Below are 18,376 nucleotides of genomic sequence, written 5' to 3'. Positions count from 1 at the left end.
TTGTATTCAATTATTTATTTTTCAAGAAAAAGTTTGTGCTAATTTTTTAATCACATAATTAAGAAAGTGGACCACATTGATTAATAGTGCAAATGTATAAACACCTCTAACCGGTTTAAAACGAAAGTATAACCATCGTGTTGATTCAACTTTACTAAACAATCAAGAAAAAAAACTATCATTTCCTTTGTAATAAAGACAAACTTTGGTCCTCTAAATGATCCTCGTTATTAATTAACATGTGTATTGTGATAGCTATTACTTTTAAGAACAGACTAATTGATAGTTGCCCATGGTAGTGTTACATCTTTTAAGCCTGGTAATGTATATCTCACGCTCTGTCTTGAGCACAGAGGCTTTATAAAATCGTTTCAAGTAAATATCGGTCACATTAGCGTTCAGTTAAATTTACACGTATTCTTTGAAAATAATAATTTAAAAAAAACCACCACAGTATTCAGTGATTGGATTTCCTACCGTCACGTTAGCTGTCCCCCCTTGTATTGTTCGGGATTCCTCTAGAGTATGCCATATTTATGAAAGCACAAAAGATATTCCGAAAAAGTTCGGACTGTTCCATTATTTAACAATGTTGCATTTTCTTCCAAATCAGGATACAACATACGTACGTACTTACTCAATCGAAAATAGGTACTAAAACCTAGATCCAGAGCTGCAAAATCATTTTTTTATTATAGAATTTGCATTTTTCATTTTTTCATTAACATGACCTTTCCCTATTTTTGAAGTCAGTGGCATCGTCCAGATATGGCGACCTTTGGTATCTTTAGCAGGGCATCGAGAGTACTTACTTTGAGAACGCCGTCACCTGTACTACGCTTACACCGAGCCATGTCCAGTTTACTGATAGAAGACTCCAAATACTCCTGGCTCAAGGACTTGGGTCTGTCATCATCCAACAATGGCGTCTATTACGGCAAATGGGGTGGATCGGGAGAGGTAAACAAGACGAACCGGTACACTGCTGTTGTTTCGTGTATTTTATAGTCAAATATTCGTATTGTACACGTGTAACAGTGGGTCTGATATTAGCTTTGTTGATCAAATGACGCGACTGAGTTGATAAGTTACTAAATTGACACACATATATGGTAAACAATAGATAGCATTCTGCATGCCATCAGGACCATGAAGGGTGTGTGTGAATGGCGTTTTCTGATTGGTCAATAGCTTTAACGTATAGGGCACTGTGTATACATACCGATACCGTTATAATATATTGACAACGTTATTAGTTTGGGTGGTATGAAGAGATGAACAATTGCAAGATAAAAGAAAATATGTTTTTGGTGTGTGGCATGTTCAAAAAGTAAATAAAAGAAAAATGGCTCTGTATTCAAAGATAGAAATTTATAATGGGTTGTAATATACTATAGTAACCCTGATTGCAAATGCACAGTCAAATAACTATTGTGTGGAGTCAAGCATGAACTTCAGACTTCTCACATTAAAAAATCTGGTGTCAAGTGTAGATTTCAAAGGGTAAGTAGAATTATGATAATGAAGTACATAGCCCATATAACATGATATACACACAGGGGTGTGTAGTAAATGTTTAAGATAAAAATCGAAAATAGAGTCCTGATCAGCATCATGGCTCTATTTTTTAATTTTTATCTCTATCTTAAACATTCATTACAAACCCCTGTGATATATATACATGTCCTATCTAGGATATGTACATTCAATAAGGGTCAAGATTATACATGAAGCAATATATACAATTTTAGGAATGTCTTTTTTTTTTCGATGCTCAGTTGATTTTTTTTAAAAGACATTACCAATTTAGACCAGCTATTTTTAAATAGTAAGCTAAAATAGGAAAACAAATAAGCCTTCCTTAAACATAAATACTTACTTTTACACAAGGGAAGGGGGCTTATTTAAGGACAACGTACTACAGTAAGTTATGCTGTATTGGATGTTCAACCCTGTTCCTGCTTAATATTACAGGAGTAATATATGCTTTAAATGCAGGAATACCATTATGAAATGAAATGAATAAATAACCTTTATTTATTGCTGTGTAAATCGTTAACAAATGTGATGGTTCATCATCAGAATAGGGTAATTTCAGCTGCATATATATAGTCCAATAGCTAGCTAATTGTTGGATGGGCGATCGTTCCGATGTTGTCCTGGTCCACGTTACACAAGCAACATAAGCTCTGTAGAACTTTTTTTTACGATGCCACTGAGGAAACAAATATTGTTTTGGATGTTGGAGGAAAACCTATAGGGGAAAATCAACATGTCATCAATAGGGAAACAACAAACCCAACAGACATCACCGTCACCTCATTAACAATCACGAATACCAAGGCACCCTTTGTGTTAGTTATCATACAGTAAACCCTTTTTAAGACAAAGACATAGAATGAAATCCCTGCCTAAAAAAATAAACAGGCTTGATACACATTTCTGTTACGAAGTAAATCAAAATCCAGGATTTTGTTCAATTTTAAATCTTTTTACAAATTTCTGATGTTAGAAAGTTTTCGTAAAAAAGTCACTGATTTAAAGTGTTTTTACTTGAAGGAAACAACTTCATATTGTCCAGCAAACAAACAGCCCATTGCCAAGGTCACTCAGGTAAGGTCAAGGACATTTACAGTAATTATGGTTTATACTGCTGTATTAGGTAATAAGAATTGCAATTTTGATGTAACATATACTGTTTGAGTTGATATATCTATCATAGTGATGCTTTTCTATTATATATATAACTTCTGATGTATAATAGACTGAAAATCAGACAAAGGTCTTTGATTAGACTTGTTTAAATGATAATACCAGAAGTGTTGGTTGTAATATCTAGGATTGTATTCAGTAATCCAAATACCTGGTATGCTGTGCATATACAGTATATAATGGTTGATTTAATGCTGTTATGTCCAAGTATGTAAACAGTAATATGAAAAAGAAAATGACTTTCTGTACTTCCAAAAGAAAATGACATTCTCCTATATATTTTTATGGAGATAGCTTTAAATTTTGAATCAAATATTTTAAGAATGACATATATAAATCAGTACCTACCACCATGACCTCTATTTTTATATTGTGTTGATCTTTATATGTTTTTTGGTTCTAAAATACCTGTAATACAACAGATTATATGTTTTTGTTCTAGGCAAGCCCTGCTGACTATGAGAAGGCCATTCAAGCAGCCAAAGAAGCTTGGAATGTTTGGGCTGATGTAAGTGTCACACTGATTAAATCAATATCAGACTATCATATTATTACCGATAGAACCATATGTGAATAAGAGAGTTTTTGACATAACTTTAAATTTGAGACCGGTGAATTTTCAAACAACTTCTTCTTATAACCAACAGGCTTAGGGTAATGATATCTACCCCCCGGTAATCTATTCAAATGAATGATACAATTATACTGACCACTTTCCAAGGTCACAATGAGGCTAATTTTCACTTGTTTTTATTCATCACCTTCAAATGATAAGACTACTTCTTACAAATTACTGCAGGGCCGCAATAGCTCTGTCGGTTACAGAACCGGTCACGTAAGTCATGGTTTGATGCTCCCTACTCGTACTGGTTTTTGTTTCTCTGGAAATTTGGAAGAAGACTAGTCTGTGCTGTGGTGGTTGTGTCATTGGGCATGACACTTTACCCTAATTGCTCTTGATGGCATACGACATGTCTATTGTATGTTGTTGATTGAGGAAGTCACAAACTACTACAAGCAGACCTTTCACCAGGCAATAAACCCAGCAAACACACAAGCTTACAACCAAGGTTCAGGTACCTTGCAATTCACACATGTTGTACTTAAACAAGGGGTATTAACAAGTATTGTTGTAAATAAAAGACTAAAAACACATTCAGGGTAAGATGCATAAGGGTATACATGGATTTGAAAATGTGACCTCTAATCTCTAGACATATGGTATAACCAAATGAGCTAATGTAACAGATGATCAACACAGTGAATCATTGACAGGATGTTGATTCTAGTTATCATTGGTTATTGGTAATTGGTGGATTCAACGGTAAGTATTTGATAGGCTGGGATCAGTAAGAACAAATTACATTCTTTTCTCTCAAATTTTCAATATCTGTATCTTGCAACACACATACAAGATATCTTGTCACTGGAAGTGTATGATAGACACTGTTGTACAGAATATCTTAGATAGATTAGTCCATTTAATATTGATAGGTGCCAGCACCACAGAGAGGAGAAGTTGTACGACAGATGGGTGAAGCTCTGAGGAAACACAAGAACGCCCTTGGAAAATTGGTATGTTATGGATAGATGCTTGTTTATGTTGTTTTCATGAGTTCACCTGAGACAAGTGACTTATTCTAATTGCCCTATGTCCATCGTGTGTCATCCATAAACAATTTACATTTTCGACTTCTCAATAACAAAGAGGCATAGCGACCTGATTTTGGGCCTATAGCATGTTTGGGTGAAGAGCTATCAAGATTTTCAAGAAATGACTTTGACCTTCATTCAAGGTCACAGGTGCCAAATATGCTAAAATCTTTAAACAACTTCTTCTCATTAACTAAGAGGCATAGCAGCCTGATATTGGGCCTATATCATGTTTGAGTGAAGGGCTATTAATATTTTGTTCAAATTAATGACCTTGACCTTCATTCAAGGTCACAGTGGACTTAGACATTTTCTCAATAACCAAGGGGCCCAGAGACCTGATATTGGACCTATAACAAGCTGGGGTAAAGGGCTATAATGATTGTTCAAATGAATGAGCATGACCATGCTAAAATCTTTTAATCATCTTTTGGAGGACCAACACACTTAGAAACCTGATATTTGGCCTGAAGCATGCTGGGGTGAACACATTGACCTCAAATTCAAGGTCACCAGAATCAAATCTGCTAAAATATATCAAAATTCAGGTGACTGTTAAGGCCCATGGGCCTCTTGTAATAATTATATATACATGTATATATATACTTGTGATTTAGAATCTTAAAGCTTGTGAATGATACTCTGTTTGTTATTGAAAGCTTATATGACTGTATACAAACTTAAACATTAGATTTAATTACTCCGTCAAGATCATGTGTTTTTACTTTTATATATTTTGTAGGTTTCTATTGATCACTATTTTAATTCATCATTAAATTGAGTGTCGATCTGAACAAAGACTTTTGTACCCAAACTATGATAACTTTTGTTCCAATAGGCTCATCAACTGAAACTTTGCTTTTTACCAAATGCTTGTTTGGATTGCTATTTCTGGATTAAATATTACTACGTGGTAGCTATATATAGTTACTAAACTGCAGTAGCTTTCACTTCCATTGTTCCTAAAATGATGCTTTTATTTCCATGAAACTTCTGTGAAATATTCTACTTTCAATGAATGAATTGATTGATTAGTTAATTAACAAGGTTTCATTTCAAGTTTCTAAAATTAAATCTGGCTACCAATTCTGTTTATTGGATTTAATAGCAAATTAGTTGTAGCAATTTCTTATCTAAGACATCTAGTGGCAGTATTGGTTGTCAAGGGCTACAATGTTGATAGCCAGTAGATTTTTTACTGTAATAACTTTGAAGTTAAAATGTGTGACCTTGACCCTGTAGGAGGCCCTTGAGGTGGGTAAGATTCTAGCAGAAGGTGAAGGAGAAGTCCAGGAATATATTGACATCATTGACTATGCTGTGGGACTGTCCAGAATGTTTGCAGGACATATCTTTCAGTCAGAACGCAAGTATCAATACATGATGATTTTCCTTTGGCTCAATAATTTTAACAGTAAAAAAAATGCAATATGTTGAAATATGGATGTACTAGTTGTAAAATGATGAATTGTGTGAAAGTGAGTTCATGAAAATAATTTTATGTTTTGGCTTTTTTAGAATTACTTGATTTAGAATTTGATGGGTGGTTGGAGTAAAGCCACATTTTTCTAGTTTTCCTTATACTAGATCTATATGTCTCTGAAAAATGCCTCTCACCCCTCCCAGATGGATAATTTTGGAACAGCCCTTATTATTTACCATTTTTTCTGATAACAAATGCTATAGGAAACATTTGAAATTATTACCGTTATTTTCTGTAAAAGAATAAAATGAAAGAAGTTTTGGCTTTAGGAAGTACAATGCAAAGAGTTTATTCTCTGAGTTATTCTCAAGTTTTATCTTTGTTGAAGGTCCCAACCACATGTTGATGGAGCAATGGAACCCTTTGGGAGTGGTAGGAGCCATTACTGCCTTTAACTTCCCTGTGGCTGTATATGGATGGAATTCCTCTATTGCACTTGTGTGTGGAAACACCATGTTATGGTAATTATGGCAATGCATTGATATAAAATTGTAATCTATTGTGTTCATGGTTTGGAAATTTTATTATATTGATCATGCATCAAAAGGCTTGTGCTGGGATATATTCTGACATTGGTTGATTTACATTAGATTTTTCATTCTTTAAAAGAAATATCATTCCAGTTATTTATAGGGTGAATAGATATTCAAATTTTTCATTGATTCAATGACAAGAATTTACTCAATTCAATATTCATGTAATGATAATTGAATTTAAAAATTCATAATATTTGAGATCAACTATTAGTTAAAGTGAAATTATGTTTAAGCTGTTTTAGTAAATAGTTAAATGTTAGTAGTAAATTAATACCTATTGATATAGAAGCTTGTGTATATGAAAAGGAAATGGACATATGAATATTACCAAGTACATTGTAATTGAAATTAATTAAGTTTTACTTTAACAAGGTAAAGTTTACTGAACGATTTCTTGTTTATTAGGAAGGGAGCACCTACAACACCCCTGGTCAGCGTAGCTGTCACAAAGTAAGTTTGTTATAGAATCACATTGTAGTTACCATGGAGACTGATAAGAAGTACTTATTACCAATCCACTGGTCCAGGAGAAAGTGTGTGTTGTGTTAATAATATCTTTAATAATTCTTTACAATTTTTTAAAACTTTGTTTCAAATTGTGCTTCAAATATAGATGACATCATCATTATTTTTAGGAAAAAAAAAATTAACTTTGGCTACCTGAGTACAGACTTAGTAAAGACTATTTCCTTTACAGACCCCTTGAGTGTGTCCTTTAGGGAAACACCTGGTTTTGAATAAGCTTTTCAATACCATTGATCATGGTGGATGTATAGTTTACCATTTGTAATATATTTTGTATTCACTCTTAAACCAGTTATAGATATTGTTAATATGAATTACAGGCTGTTTAATGTTCTGATGATATTTTCAGAATTTTATCATCCGTACTTGAAGCCAACAACCTACCAGGAGCCATCTGTTCATTAGTGCAAGGAGGTGCAGACATTGGGTTAGTATATTGTACACAAAGAATAGGTTTTTGTGCAAATGCAGGACAGGAAAAAAGATTTCAACATCACTGGTCCTATTCAAAAGTACTTGTTTCAAAATGAAACATAGTTGTCCGATTGGTCTGAATTAGTAATATCTTAATTAACTCTAAAGGGAAAAGTTAAAAATCATGAGGAATTTTGCACTTGTCAATTAGGCAAGTAGTCAGCAATATTTACTTGCCCACAGACCGAATCTACTGGTCTGGGCCATCGGACCTGGGTTTTTTCTTGCCCTGAACTGTTGAAGGAAAACCGGTGTGGATTGATGCCCATACATTGAAGGAAAACTGATATGGGACCAATACACATACATTGAAGGAAAACTGATGTGGGACAAATGCCAATTAAGACAATAAAATGAAGATTGTTCATGTGTTTATTGTTCATGTGTTTATTGATCTATTAATGTTTTTCTACTCAACAGAACGCTGATGGCCCAAGATACCAGAATCAACCTTCTCTCTTTCACTGGTAGTACTCCAGTAAGTAAAATGTTTATGAATGGAGACTTGATGGACAATATCAATCCTCCTGCATCCTTTCTCTTCCCTGGAGCTATCCTCCTGCATCCTTCCTCTTTCCTGGAGCTAGATTTTTTTCGGGTGACATAGTCACTTTTACATATAGAATAATACATATAAGTATGATGATAAATCTTCTTAGTGGTTATAGGCAAACTCATTTATAAAGAGAATTTAATAGTAGTTGTAGGTAGACTCATATATTTGTAATAGACTCGTATATACCGGTATTTGTAATAGGAATTTATTAATTTCTTTGTATATAATTTTAAAACATGTTTGTTTTAGGTTGGCCACAAAGTGTCTCTGATGGTTCAGGAAAGATTTGGTACAGTTTTTATTTTTATTTTGATATAAAACCATAATAAAAACATGTATTTCGGTAAAACATGTCTGTATGTAGAATATGATCTGACAATTATAAAATAAATGTAAAATAACTATTAAAGAAATAATCATTTAATATGTAAAAAATTGTAGGCCTAATACTATTTTATAAAAATCATATTTGATTTGATAATTAAAAGAAAGAAATTTCACAAGTTTGTTTCACAAATGACTATGGACAAAGCTGGTTAAATATTTGGTGTTTACTTCACAGGAAAGTTTCTGTTAGAGTTGGGAGGAAACAATGCATTAATAGGTAAGTATTGATTGATATGAAATGTTGGTAGCTTAGTACAATTTTACTGTGATATATATATAAATAAAATCTGCAACTGTTTTTACTCATATTCATCATTTCTGATAAAAGAATACCAATTAACAATCTTACAAAAGTGATGTCATTGTTTGATTTTTTTTTACAGTAAATGAGGATGCTGATATAGAGATGGTTGTACGCTCAGCCTTGTTTGCCTGTGCTGGAACTGCTGGTCAGAGATGTACCACTACCAGACGACTCGTAAGTTTGGTTTTCCAAGATCTAAAACTCGTAATAATATACAATAGATATTGACAATTCTGTTTCTGTCATTTCCGTTGACATAACATAATTATTTAAGATTCTGTTCCTGTTTGCAATATACATACATTGTATATGTATATCATGTTCCAGTAGTTACTGTTGTAGACACCATGAGATATACTTCTAGGTTTATATGTACTAGCCAACGTAACAGACGATTATGTTCCTTCTTGCAATAAACAGGGTTTCTTTGTACTTCCCATTGTAGAAACCTCTCTTACTGATGTAGATAATGTGTGGTATGTTTCCTGTTACTTCCTGTTTCAGATGTTACACGAGAAAGTACATGATGAAGTGGTGGGCAGATTGGTGAAGGCTTATGGTCAGTTAAGGGTCGGGGACCCACTAGAAGGTGAGCCTTAGGTAGTCATGTCTGATACACAATAGAAGACAGAACAAACTTTAAAGTGTCAAATACAGTTACATACTTAACCAAATTAACATACTTAACTAAATTGAAATTATTCCAACTTACAACTTCTTGGTTTCAGTATGGTATTGTTCAGAATACTTTGTTAGCAATTTATTTAATTAGTGAATTAGGAATTCGTTATTTATCCAATACCAACATCAGGGAAACTATATTCATTATATATAATTGAAACCGTTATGTAATCAGTCATTGTTCATTGGAAATGTTTTATTTATGTCAGTTCAGCTGTTATATAAAGCATTACCTGTTCTCCACAGCTGAAACTCTTTACGGTCCAATGCACAGCCAACAAGGTGTTGATCAGTACCTTAATGCTGTGTCAGAGGCCAAGGAACAAGGCGGCAATGTGGCATATGGAGGAAAGGTATATAGAGAAATGAACAATTTGATATCTTGTGAAATTTTGTGAACAATAATTTCAATGACCAAGAGATTATTTACTTATCTTAGGATCCATAAAATCTTGTTATTGTGCATCAGGTGATGGATCGCCCCGGTCACTTCGTTGAACCGACCATCATCACAGGGCTGGCTCACGATGCTCCCATTGTACACAAGGAAACCTTCGCTCCTGTTGTTCATGTCATCAAGTTCTCGGTAAGTTTTGTCACAGGTGAAAGTCAGTCCTACCCCAGTGTTTGTATGAGAATTTGTATGATGATGTTGTGAAAGTTACTGTGAAAAAACGTCTGAATTAGTCAATGAATGTATCAATGTTTTGACATTGCATTTTAACGATTAATGTTTCCCCTTTGAATTAATGTGGGGACATTTTTATTATATTAGTTCTAGTTCTAAGTTCTTACATTGTTCAAACTGTTACTACTTGTACATGTAGTCTCTAAACCTTTACAAATACATTTTATGTTGATAATTTCAGAATCTGGACGATGCAATGAAATGGAACAACGAAGTGAAACAAGGTCTTACCAGCAGCTTGTTCACTAAGGATCTCACCAATATTTACAAATGGATTGGGTAGGTCAGGCCAAATCCATTCTGATAGTAGGGTAGGTCAGATCAAACCCATTCTGATGGTAGGGTATGTCAGTTGTCCCATTATGAGCAGAAGGGTAGGCCAAATCAGAACGATTTTGGTTGTAGGATAGATCAGATCAGTCCAATTCTTATGGAAGGGTAGGTCAGACCAGACCCATTCTGATGGTAGGGTAGATCAAATCAGTTCCATATGAGATGTGTGTAGGTTGGATCAAGAATCATTCAGATGATAGGATAGATTAGATCCGTCCCATTATGAGCAGATGGGCTGTCAGATCAGACCGATTCTGATGCTCATGATGACATATTCAACATTACCATTTTTCGATTTAGCCTACATTGTAGTTTTCTATCTGTCTATATAGCATTTAAGACTTTGTGTTTGTGTCCATTATCCTTACACTAAAAATCCCAGGTCCTCCAACTTACACTGTACAAGTCAAAGGTCCTCCAACTTACACTAAAAGTCCCAGGTCCTCCAACTTACACTGTACAAGTCCCAGGTCCTCCAACTTACACTGTACAAGTCCCAGGTCCTCCAACTTAAACTGCACAAGTCCCAGGTCCTCCAACTTACACTGTATAAGTCCCAGGTCCTCCAACTTACACTGTACAAGTCCCAGGTCCTCCAACTTACACTGTACAAGTCCCAGGTCCTCCAACTTACACTGTACAAGTCCCAGGTCCTCCAACTTACACTGTACAAGTCCCAGGTCCTCCAACTTACACTGTACAAGTCCTCCAACTTACACTGTACAGGTCCCAGGTCCTCCAACTTACACTAGAAGTCCCAGGCCCTTCAACTTACACTGTACAAGTCCAAGGTCCTCCAACTTATACTACAAGTCCAAGGTCCTCCAACTTATACTATAAGTCCCAGGTCCTCCAACTTACACTGTATAAGTCCCAGGTCCTCCAACTTTCACTGTACAAGTCCCAGGTCCTCCAATTTACACTGTACAAGTCCCAGGTCCTCCAACTTACACTGTACAGGTCCTAGGTCCTCCAACTTACACTAGAAGTCCCAGGCCCTTTAACTTACACTGTACAAGTCCAAGGTCCTCCAACTTATACTATAAGTCCCAGGTCCTCCAACTTACACTGCACAAGTCCCAGGTCCTCCAACTTACACTGCACAAGTCCCAGGTCCTCCAACTTACACTGTACAAGTCCCAGGTCCTCCAACTTAAACTGCACAAGTCCCAGGTCCTCCAACTTACACTGTAGAAGTCCCAGGTCCTCCAACTTACACTGTAGAAGTCCTCTAATTTACACTGTAGTAGTCCCTAGTCCTCTAACCTACACTGTATAAGTCCTAGATCCTCTAACTTACACTGTATAAGTCCTAGATCCTCTAACTTACACTGTATAAGTCCCAGGTCCTCCAACTTACACTGTAGAAGTCCCAGGTCCTCCAACTTACACTGTATAAGTCCTAGATCCTCTATCTTACACTGTATAAGTCCTAGATCCTCTAACTTACACTGTATAAATCCCAGATCCTCTAACTTACACTGTATAAATCCCAGATCCTCTAACTTACACTGTACTAGTCCCAGGTCCTCTAACTTACACTGTATAAGTCCTAGATCCTCTATCTTACACTGTATAAGTCCTAGATCCTCTAACTTACACTGTATAAATCCCAGATCCTCTAACTTACACTGTATAAGTCCTAGATCCTCTATCTTACACTGTATAAGTCCTAGATCCTCTATCTTACACTGTATAAATCCCAGATCCTCTAACTTACACTGTACTAGTCCCAGGTCCTCTAACTTACACTGTATAAGTCCCAGGTCCTCCAATTTACACTGTACAAGTCCCAGGTCCTCCAACTTACACTGTATAAGTCCTAGATCCTCTAACTTACACTGTACAAGTCCCAGGTCCACCAACTTACACTGTATAATGTATAAGGGGATACATCTTGGAGAGTATTGTACTACACCACTATACCATTTGTCAAATGTACGTCACTCTGACAAAACTCCATTTACCTTAATGCTGGGACTGTATGTACACTGTAGTATGTTTTATGTAGGTCATCTGGTTACTTTTCTCTTTACATATGTATGATCTACACCTCTCATTCCTATTCTCTTCTTCTTTGTCTCTTTCTATTTAATGAATAACATCAGAGCTGATCTGCCCTCACAAAAGGCAACTTTCATTTTCCTTCCATATTAGTCGAAGACTAATAAATGGCGTCAACAACAGTGAGTTCCACACTTGCCATTGTTCTCAAGTAGCTTGATACTCGCTAGGGAAATGGTAATACAGAAAGACAGGTGGTAGACAATTCCATGTTACCATGTCCAGGTTATATAACATTTCATACAGGTGCTTAATTTTTGTCATGGGGTTCCTTTAACCTGTACTGGTATTACAGTGAGGATTCCTATCATATGTGAACACCATTACCTTAGAATGGCCTTGGCTGTTCAGAGGAAGTTATACCATAACCAAACCAGAGTCAACTGTATTGATTATAAACAACTGTTTTATTTTTCAGACCAAAGGGATCCGACTGTGGTATTGTGAACGTTAACATTCCGACAAGTGGTGCTGAAATTGGGGGAGCTTTCGGTAAGTGTGGTCCTGAAAAAACTACCCGGTACTCTGTTAGTATTAATCCAACTTATCTGTTTGTTCAGAATAACAGAAAGTGTAGTGATCAAGAAATTCAGCATTACAGAACCCCACTACAAGTTGTAGGACCAAAATTCTAGCTATTCAATTTTCTTATTCCACCATTTTTTATTTGCACAATATATAACATTTTATTACAAGCAACCACTCTGTTCCAAGCTTTTGAATTATAGCCCTTTATCAGGTATATGGCCTTTACCAAAGGTTACATCCATCTTTGACATCAGACTAGATCTTGTAATTGATATAAGGTTTTAAATTCACAGCCTATATTAGGTACATTGTCCTTACACTAGGTAACATCCAACTTTGACTATAGACTAGATCTTGTAATGTAAGGTTTTGAATTCATAGTTTTTTTTATCAAGGATGATAGTATTCTCACTCATGGTAGATCAGATTTGAAAACGTATTTCACCCATTTCCAATTTTGACATTAGAAGTTGAATGATAACATCCTGGCTACATTCTACAAATCCATGATTTTAGAAACCATGGCCTACAGGATCCTTGCCATAGCCTCATTCATGCTTTAAGATTTGTTTAGTGCCTGTGTTGAAGGTAATGCAGCTAAAAAAGGAAGTTATATTGTAGGAGGTGAGAAGCACACAGGAGGTGGGCGCGAGTCTGGTAGCGACGCATGGAAACAGTACATGAGGAGATCAACTTGGTATGTACAGTGAAATGACATTTAATACAAAATCATATTTGCTGAAAATTAAAAAACAAAAAGGAACATTTATTTTCTTGTATATTTAAAAAAATAAAATCCTTCTTGTATTTCGTATAGAATTTAAAACTAAGTGTATTCTTTAATCAGTGTGTAATATCATTCTTGAAAATATTTTAAACTTGATATTTGTCTTCTTTGTGCTATGAAGTATTTAATCCAATATTTATTATTCCTTCACAATGAAGTTGAAAGCACAAGTTTGTACTTTCACATACAGTGGAACCAATTTGAATCAGTTTGAATACCCAACATTCCTTGAACTTCCCCAAAATATTTATCTCTTTACTTCCTTTTAAAGTAATAATCCAACTTACATGTATTTGTCAAAACAAATGTTATATCTAAAAGATTTTTTACCTATGTAAAAATGTACATACAAATAAGGTACTGTAATTTCCTGTGTGTTGCCTGCACATGCCAAATCGTTTTTAGGTCACCTGAGACGAAGTCTCAGTTGACCTATTGCAATCGCCTTTTGTCCGGCGTCGTGCGTCGTGCGTCGTAAACAATTTACATTTTCAACTTCTTCTTAAAAACTGCTGAACCAAATTCAATGAAATTTTACAGGAAGCTTCCATGGCTGAGGGTGAACCAAAATTGTGAATTATATGGTCCCCACCCCCCAGGGGCCTGAGGGGCGGGGCCAAAAAGGGTCAAATTGACTAAAACTTCAAAAATCTTCTTCTCTACTCTCAGATAAAGTGGAATCAAACACTGTTCATAGATGAAAGAGTCTTAAGGTGCTTTACCAAAATTGTGAAATTCATGACCCTGGGGTCTCATGTTTGCCCCTGGGGAGGGGGTAAACTTTGCTATAGTTTATATAGGGAAATCACATTTTTGACTATTATTTGTTGGATTTGTATTGGAATTCATTCTAACTTGTATCAAATTATCAGCATGGGATGACACTTTGATGGTATGTACATGTTGGCCCTAGTTGACCCCCAGGGGCTGGTGGGCGGGGCCAAAAAGGGTCAAATTGACTAAAATTTCAAAAATCTTCTTCTCTACTCTCAGATATGGTAGAATCAAATACTCTACATAGATGGAAGGGTCTTAAGGTGCTTTACCAAAATTGTGAATTTCATGACCCTGGGGTCTCACGTTTGCCCCTGGGGAGGGGGTAAACTTTACTATAGTTTATATAGGGAAATCACATTTTTGACTATTATTTGTTGGATTTGTATTGGAATTCATTCTAACTTGTATCAAATTATCAGCATGGGATGACACTTTGATGGTATGTACATGTTGGCCCTAGTTGACCACCATGGGCTGGTGGGCGGGGCCAAAAAGGGTCAAATTGACTAAAATTTCAAAAATCTTATTCTCTACTCTCAGATATGATAGAATCAAATACTCTACATAGATGGAAGGATCTTAAGGTGCTTTACCAAAATTGTGAATTTCATGACCCTGGGGTCTCACGTTTGCCCCTGGGGAGGGGGTAAACTTTACTATAGTTTATATAGGGAAATCACATTTTTGACTATTATTTGTTGGATTTGTATTGGAATTCATTCTAACTTGTATCAAATTATCAGCATGGGATGACAGTTTGATGGTATGTACATGTTGGCCCTAGTTGACCCCCAGGGGCTGGTGGGCGGGGCCAAAAAGGGTCAAATTGACTAAAATTTCAAAAATCTTCTTCTCTACTCTCAGATATGTTAGAATCAAATACTCTTCATAGATGGAAGGATCTTAAGGTGCTTTACCAAAATTGTGAATTTCATGACCCTGGGGTCTCATGTTTGCCCCTGGGGAGGGGGTAAACTTTACTATAGTTTATATAGGGAAATCACATTTTTGACTATTATTTGTTGAATTTTTATTGGAATTCATTCTAACTTGGTTAACATTATCAGCTTGGGATGACAGTTTGATGGTATGTACATGTTGGCCCTGACTGACCCCCAGGGGCTGATGGGCGGGGCCAAAAAGGGTCAAATTAACAGAAATTTTAAAAATCTTCTTCTTACAGCTCATTTAAGGTAGAATTAAATACTCTTCACAGATCGAAGGGTCTTAAGGTGCTTTACCATGATTGTGAATTTCCTAGCCCTGGGGTCTCGCGTTTGCCCCATGGGAGGGGATAAACTTTACTATAGTTATAGGGAAATCACATTTTTGACTATCATTTGTTTTATTTGTTTTTAAATTCATTCTTTCATTCAAATTTACTGAAATATTTCAAAAATCAGGTGACCGTTAAGGCCCATGGGCCTCTTGTTATATTATGAATCTGCAAATGTAGGTTATCTGCTAAATAATGAAGTACAAGGCTATTTGTTTTTGTGGTCAAAACGGTTGGACCGTTGTTGTTTGTTTATGAAATAAAGACGGACCTGGTGATTTTTTATTGTTTTTTTAGATGAGCCTTGACAAAGACTTTCAAGGCCTGTATTAACATTCACAGGTCCGTCAAGATAAATGTTTGAAATATTACATTTAAAAACTTGACAAACCGGTTTGTCCGCATAAACGAACAGGCTTCAAGTTCACGATGTGTTTAGCTCTCACAGTTGAGACAGTATGACAGTTTTGTACAAACATTTCAGGGTGCTTCATTCAATGTTGCACTTGCAGCTGTTCTTTGTCTGTACATTACCTACTGCTGTTAATGACAGTATTTATGTTGTTTCAATGCTTTTGTGTATATATGTACTAGAAATGAGATAATACTGGTGTAAAAAAGTTGAACAAGAAAATCCAAGTTCCTTATAAGTGCTGAAGCCTTTACTGACAGCTTTGATATATATTTATCTTAAATTGTAAATCAACTTATTTTCACGGGCGATTAAAATCTATGAAAATATCCACGAAATAGTTTCACAGGTACAGTAGGCCTTTTTTTATGAAAAATTGTTCGACATGAAAATGCCTAAATTAATTTGCCTCGAAAATTAGTTGGTTGACTGTAGTACAATTCTGCTGGCTATTTTAATGAATAACCTTTATCCTTTAACAGTACGATCAACTGTGGAAAAGAGCTGCCATTAGCCCAAGGAATCAAGTTTGAGTAAACCAAAGTGACTGCAATGACTTTTTATGTTCAAGAAGATTATAATTACTGAATCCAATCACTAGTCCATACAAGCAGATGACAGTATTATGGAATTGACAGGAGTCAAATTGATATTTCGTCAGTCTCATGTGATGAAAAATAATAGTGGAATGTTTAATGTATAAACTGTTTACATTGTCAGATCTAAAACCAGGATGCAAAAAGATGAAATATCAAAAATGAAAAAATGGACGATTCCATGTCAGATTGCATTTAGTACTGGGAGAGAAATACTCAGCATATCAGGTCATATATGTAGCGTTATGGTTGATGGAATCACATGCACATGTGTATACAGATTTTGTTTGAATATATTTTTTTGATGCTATTACTAATTCAGAAAGGAGGATTCCACTAATAATGAAATGATTGAATACTTGTATATTTTGTAATTATTTCTATGCAGGTACATGATTATCTGTTTGGAACTAATTTTAAAACAAATTTTACATAATTAACCAGATTTTCCCCTCGCACTTAGGCAACAACAAAACCCTAATCATCATTTTAAATTTTGACTGGTGATTATTACTCCTATACATAATCAGTGTTGAATAATTTGAAAGTAGTATTTAACCAAGACATAATCACCAGTGTTAAATGAATGATTACATAATCAGTGTTGAATAATTTGAAAGTGACATAATCAGTGTTAAATGAATGATTTGTAAACAGCATTTAAACTGTATTTTACTGTCATCTTAGACTTCCTGTTAATTGCTATTTGTACATGCAATGATTTTGGATTTACATTACACTGTAGACATATAAAATGTTTTCTACTTTAGGTTTGCCAAATTAGTATAACTAAGTCAGACACTTATACACTTTGTACATTATTTTGTGTGTATTTTGTGTATTAAGTCGGGTTGTAGCCTGGTTTGTTAGTGAATCTCTAGATATTATATCATGTTTACGTGTGGTAGTTGATATCATTATATTGTGCTAATTGAGTCTCATGAAATGTTATCAGAAAATATTGTTCACTCAAGATATTTTTTCTTCATGTTAAACAGTATCCTCGTATATATTTGTTCTTTTCATGAAAAGTGCTGTAGCCTCTGCCAAGGCTAATAAAAACTGTGTGATATATATATGTGATAATAAGATGGATTCTTATTAAAATGCTGCAGTTGCATAAACTTGGTCTTTGTTCGGTTGATTTGTAGGAACTGCCTATATGGATACAAATTCCCTCTGGTATATTTGCACAGAAGTTTTGAAAATTTTATATTTTGAAGCATATGATCAGTAATTAAATATGTTCATTTTAAAAATGTATGAAATTCAGATGAAGTTTTGTAAAAGGTGAAAAATTGAAATATACTCCAAAGTTGTCCAGATATTTTGTGAAAGAACTTTTCAACTTTATAGTGAGCATTTCCAGTGTTTCAATGATACACACAAGTCCAGACATTTTGGTTTTCGGTACTAATGATTCAGAAGTATCCCCAAGCTCATATTATAAAGGCTTCAGTATTCTTCAAGAGAAATTCAAGAGCATTTCAACAAATTAGTAATAGGAGTATGGGTAAAATTGTTCTTTTTGGCAAAGTTTTAAGCACTTCCAGCTAATAACAGACAAAACATTATTACCATCATCTGATTGAATCTATATCATA

At 35.0% G+C, this 18,376-nt stretch overlaps 1 protein-coding gene across 1 annotated transcript; it reads left to right on the top strand.

Annotated features, from left to right (window-relative positions):
• The first annotated feature begins 745 nt into the window (after positions 1-745).
• On the top strand, positions 746-17,899 carry LOC117333852 (alpha-aminoadipic semialdehyde dehydrogenase-like). Its single transcript, XM_033893268.1, has 19 exons — positions 746-960; positions 2,560-2,613; positions 3,155-3,220; positions 4,207-4,287; positions 5,608-5,731; positions 6,177-6,309; positions 6,790-6,834; positions 7,259-7,336; positions 7,804-7,861; positions 8,189-8,228; positions 8,502-8,543; positions 8,710-8,804; positions 9,135-9,219; positions 9,558-9,664; positions 9,781-9,897; positions 10,181-10,278; positions 12,815-12,888; positions 13,546-13,621; positions 16,659-17,899. Exons 1-19 carry the CDS (start codon positions 769-771, stop codon positions 16,711-16,713), a joined length of 1,620 nt encoding a protein of 539 aa, XP_033749159.1. The 5' UTR covers positions 746-768; the 3' UTR covers positions 16,714-17,899.
• Positions 17,900-18,376: the final 477 nt, after the last annotated feature.

Source organism: Pecten maximus, chromosome 9 (assembly GCF_902652985.1).
Source record: "Pecten maximus chromosome 9, xPecMax1.1, whole genome shotgun sequence".
Lineage (NCBI taxonomy): Eukaryota > Metazoa > Mollusca > Bivalvia > Pectinida > Pectinidae > Pecten > Pecten maximus.
The sequence above is the reverse complement of the archived record's forward strand: the minus strand, read 5'-3'. Positions and strand labels throughout refer to the sequence as shown.